Source organism: Charadrius vociferus, unplaced genomic scaffold (assembly GCF_000708025.1).
Source record: "Charadrius vociferus isolate BGI_N301 unplaced genomic scaffold, ASM70802v2 scaffold50, whole genome shotgun sequence".
Taxonomy (NCBI): domain Eukaryota; kingdom Metazoa; phylum Chordata; class Aves; order Charadriiformes; family Charadriidae; genus Charadrius; species Charadrius vociferus.
Window position 1 is genome coordinate 582,453 of NW_009646445.1, and position 5,447 is coordinate 587,899.

The 5,447-nt window shown below is 39.6% G+C and overlaps 1 protein-coding gene across 1 annotated transcript in view; it reads right to left on the minus strand.

The window, feature by feature from the left end:
* Positions 1-742: 742 nt before the first annotated feature.
* LOC104284176 (synaptojanin-2-binding protein-like) overlaps positions 743-5,447 on the minus strand; it is a 152,313-nt gene continuing 147,608 nt past the window's right edge. The window contains exon 6 of the mRNA XM_009882471.1: positions 743-859. Within this exon, the coding sequence (XP_009880773.1) occupies positions 743-859 (117 nt within the window). The remainder of the gene's footprint in view (positions 860-5,447) is intronic.

The following is a 5,447-nucleotide window of genomic DNA, read 5'->3' on the forward strand; positions in this document are numbered from 1 at the left end:
CTACAATACTTTCTCACAGAGAAACAGCACAGCTCTTAGTGGGAAGAATTCTTTCAACTTAAACTGAGAAGCTCCAGCACAAAGTTCTTGCCTGCGCAAAGGTATCAATAAAATAATCACAAAAATCTAACCACAGCTAAACAAATGTTATTTGACCAATTACCAGCTGACACTTTGTACATGCCTCTGTACAGTCAAGTTCCTGGAAATAAAACACAAGAATATTATTTAGCCAAAAATGTACTCACTGTTCTGAACAGCTCATATGCCTGTGGAGTCCCTTCCAAGCTTAAAAGCCTGAAGTCATGCAGGCGCTCCCTGAAGGAGCGTTTATCTGGTCACACACATCTAAATGACAGCACTGTTGTTCTCATTAGGATGACAATTTCTGGTACTGACAAGCGACTCCTAAAATGTTATTCTTTGCGGAAGCTTCTCATTTTTGAATGATAGGGATTGAAAAACAATGGGATATTCTTGGCAGAATAATCAGCTATTTTTTTAATCGAGAATTTATATATACAGCCTGTGGAACTCTGCAAATGGATAAAAAGAACTTCATATAATACAGTGCCTGGTGGATTGATCTCATATTACTTATATATACATGGGCATTAATTGCTCAGTGCAATCCCTCACTCCCATGTCTGTTCCTGATACCAGATTAAAAGATAAAACAGTCCAGCCTGAGACTTTTTTTTTTTCTTTTTTCTTGCAGAGGCACCGAAGTAGGCTTGCTCAATCACTCTGTCTTGAGATGGAGAGCCTCCCTCCTTTGCTTCTGAACAGTCCTGGAATCTTCCCACAGACTGGGTCCTCTGATGTTCTCCCAGTTATCCAAGTCAGACTTTTCCAGCTTCTGCAGATAAACAGCAAAAATAACAGTGTCACCTTGACAGCCCCATGATTTAAAGTACACATTACTCTAAGTTGCTTTCTTTTGTCACAGGAAACTCAGTGTTACTATTGAGTTGATGAACTTTCATCTACCCTGCAAGAGAATTTCAAGAAGGAAAAAAAATTTGGGAGTTACCCATACAGTTACATAAATGACTAGGGTGGGCATTACTGCATCTGCTTATCAACAGATAAATCACATATGTAAGGACAAGAAGCACTATAGCATCTGAACATGACTGAAGATATCTGGTATTCAATTTTTCTTTCTTCTCTCACCTTGATTTCCAAATCTGTTCTTCAACTGCAAGTCTGCCAAGTACTGAAGTAGGAGTGATAAGCATTGGTATAGCTCAAACAGAAGATTAGTAATTAGTGACCTGAAGTACCCTGTCAGCACAGACACAAAGCATGCGGGAAAGATGAATTACCTAGCACACAGAGAGACAGTAACAGTGCAATCCACTTCAATCCATGTGGTTTTAACTTGAGAGAGGTATGTGATGCTCTGTGCTGCCTAGTTTCTGATGGCACCCAGACATCACAGGTAGGTCTCTCACTAAGTCAATGAGATATGCTAACGGGCTGAACTGTCAGATACTTAAAAACTATCTAGATCTTAATTACCTCCTTGCCTATTTCTATCATCCCCACTCAGAAATAAATACCAGTGACTCGCAGTATTTATCTAACCTTCGAGGCGCACAAAATGAAGAACAGGCATCCTCCTGACCTCATCTACCCAGTGCTGCAGTTCAAGAAGACCAACATATATTGCATCTTCACAGTCCTACCGGCAGAGCCGTAGAAGTGGATTCTCAGCAGACACAGACCTCCCATCTCACATACCAGCCTGCAGTCTGGACTGGTACATCAGACATGACGGGAGTCTACTAACGGGAGACTGAAGAGTGGGTCTGCACCACTGCCAGAAAAAGGGCTATTCTACACGCTGCTGAAGACGGCAATACTGCATACCATTAGTGATACATACTGCAGTGGGATTTAAACCTCTGATTTGTGATCAGGGCCTCATCTCAGCAAATGCTGTAAAAATACACTAGAAATTACTTAACCCTGCCCTGAGCCTGTGGTCTAATTTGCCTGCCATCAATCATCCAAATAAATGGCAAATACTGAGGGACTTGAATAATAGTCACAGAATAATTCAACAGCTAGAACAGAACAGACCTGCTACTATTAGTTCATGTTACGTAAAAGTTTTCTGCCACTTCAACAATTGAGGAAATTGCAATGAGGTTAGTCAGACATCAAAAGAAATTAGGCAACATTCAACAGAAGATATATGAGAACACATGCACAAACACAGCAGACTTTCACAAGGTAGGAGCAACTGAATTTTTTATACAGTGGAGTTAGCAAAGGTCTTTCCAAAGAATTGTCTTCACTACTTCATATATCTTATGATTAGCTGGTACTTCATTTCAACTGGAAGGGATCTGAGCTGACATGGAAGGAAGGACAAGAAAGGAAGGTATCCATCATCCCACACAGCAGCGACTATCCACTCTGGTTGCAAATTCAGAATTTAACATCTGATTTTAACGCAAGCTTCAAGGAAACTACACTGAAAATAACCTTGTGCTTTAGGAGAAAGGAAGCATGCTGATTTTATTAAATACAAAGGTACCACACAGCTGTGAGGATCTAAACTATTTCCAAAGGTCTCAGCTCCCAAAGTCTGAACAAGAATCAATATTTAAAGTATATACAACAAAATTTGTAGTATCTAAAGATAGGCTACAAAAAGAAGTCTATCAAAAGAGACATGCATACCGGAGATCTTTACTGAAAGTTCATACTGATCTGCCCCTGAAAGTTCACAAAGGCTTTTCAGAGAGGAGGTTTGTCCAAAACAGGAAATACTTCCAAAACTATACAATCTAAACAAACCAGTTCAAGGAAGTATTTTTGCAGTGGAAAGCACACTGTGAGACACTGACAGAATAAAATACCCAAGGGTTATGCACAGTAAGTGGCATTGCCTCAAACTACAGAACAGATAAGATCTATTGACAGAGTTAATTTTTGTCAATTAAAATATGAAGAATTAAAGATTCTAACGAATACATAGAGACTGGGGGGGGTTGCTATTTCTGAGCAGTGCTTACACAGATTCAAGGCCTTTTCTGCTTCTCTCACCACCAAGAAGTAGGATGGGGGTACACAAAATGTTGGGCAGGGGCACAGCCGGGACAGCTGCCGCCAACTGACCAAAGGGATATTCCATGCCTTGTGACACCATGCTCAGCAATATAAAGCTGGGGAAAGAAGAAGGCAGGCAGGGACGTGCAGAGTTATGATGTTTTGTCTTCCCGTAACCGTTACACGTGATGGAGCCCTGCTCTCCTGGAGATGGCTGAACACCTGCCTGCCGACGGGGAGCAGTGAATGAATTCCCTTTTTTGCTTTGCTCGCGTGTGCGGCTTTTGCTTTACTTATTAAACTGTCTTTATCTCAACCCATCAGTTTTCTCACTTTTACCCTTCCGATTCTCTCCCCCACCCCACCAGGGGGGGTGAGCAAGTGGCTGCATAGTGCTTAGTTGCTGGCCCGCGTTAAACCACCACGCTACCTCACACACAACCAAACAAAACCCAACTATTTTGCTTGGTCACTGACATGAAAATTTTTACAACACTATCACCCCAGAATAAATGGTTACATTAGATGTAGGCCATAGGCAAGTATATAGATACATTTTAAATTAATCTTAGTGCTCAGAATAAGGCCAAACTGACAGTCCTTCTACCGATTAGGGGCAGCACAAGCTGCAAAGTTACACAGCTCCTTCAGATTGCCTGAGCTGTACAGGGAGAATTCAGGCAAACAGCTAGTTCTGCTCTCAGACGAAGTCAAATTATTTCATTCCAGCCGGCTGCGTCTTTTTAATTTCTTATGTTATTTCTTTTTTCTATTTGGCTACCTGGACTCTGCCCACCTAACCTCATGGAGATGTCACAGAAAGATGGTAACTGCTTCCAGCTTTTACTAGATTGAAATCCATATGAACTGGCAGTCTAAAAACCAAAAAGCTTTTTCTCCTGATTCAAATGTACTAAATAGTCAATCATTGGAGACTACAATGAAATGTAATCAGATCAGACCAGCACCACTATTCCCGCTTGTCTCAAATAGCCCAGAGGATATTGAAAATTAGCTGTTTAAAGTAAGATCAGTGTAGTCCATTAAACCTACTGATTCACTTCCTAAATCAGCTAAACTGCCTCTTAAAAGTAGGGGACTGACAGAAGCTGTAAATTCAAGAAAAAAATGCAGCTATGCAGACAGGCACAGTGAACAAAAAAAAAAAAAAAAGTTCAACTGTTTGCGATGGCACTTGACTTTTAAGACTTTTGTTATACAGTTTGCCTGGTGCAAAGGTACCAATAAAGATGTAAAGAGACCTTTACTTCTTAATTGCTGATTCAAATGCCTGGCTTGATACTAAGTAAAAGCCATAATGCTCTGTCAGCCTACTCTTGTGGGATAGTCTTCATGCCACAATAAACAAACTGAAATCTGCAGAAATTCACTTAGAGCTATTGGTGCTCAGGCTGAGTTAATTCAAGGTGGTCGCTTGCAAAAAGTGTTTGGCTTTAGTCTCTGTTTCCCACATGTGAAAGGAGGGATAAGAAAATCCTGTTTACTTTACAGCTTGATGCAAAGTAAATTTACTTACTTACTTAACACTTTTTATTTACTTTACTTATTTACATATACTTTACTTTTTAAATTTCTTTCTGTGATGAGCACCACAGAAAGAAATTAGTCTAATTCAGAAAGACAATTATTTCTTATCATTATAGTGAGCAAACCCATCTGCAGATAAAAGATGACCCAGGCAAGAATATCCTCATGGCTGAAAGATGCAGTGAAAGAAATGCATAAAACCAGTCTGGCTTTGCAAGGGCATCAAAAGAGTTTGAAGACTGTAAAAGATATATTGAAGGACTCTATGATAACATATAGATGCAGAGGTACGGAATTAAGGCTAACACTGAATCTACTGTCTTGTGCGTGACTGAAAACCTGAACTTTATCATCATCCTGATATGGCCTTACTGGGTTTTTTAAAAAAAAATCTTTCCCAGAGCCACCTTTTTGACATCTCATTTTCTTAGTATAAGCTTAGTGTTACTTGCTTTGTTTAGGATGTGACATAATTTAATACCTGCACTTAATGATGTAATAATCTGTAATTTAATAGTCTCCGATTAGTGATTTAATCCTTCGATTAAAAAGAAGTACTTTTTCCAACTAAAGAATGTTCAGTTTTTATGTTATTAGATTACAAGCAACTCAGCAAGAAGCATGCTATGGCCATAATATTTTTTTTTTGTTCATTAAGGGAAGAAATGGGGTTTTTTTTGCATGTAAGTATCCAGAGATCTGCTTCTCTTTTGGCCTTTGCTGAAGACTGGCAAAAACCGCAATGAAGAAACCAACACAGGTTTTGTTGCTTACTTCAGTGGGATCCAACACCATTCATCTATGGTGCAATTAATTAGCCTATGGTGAACTGGTTT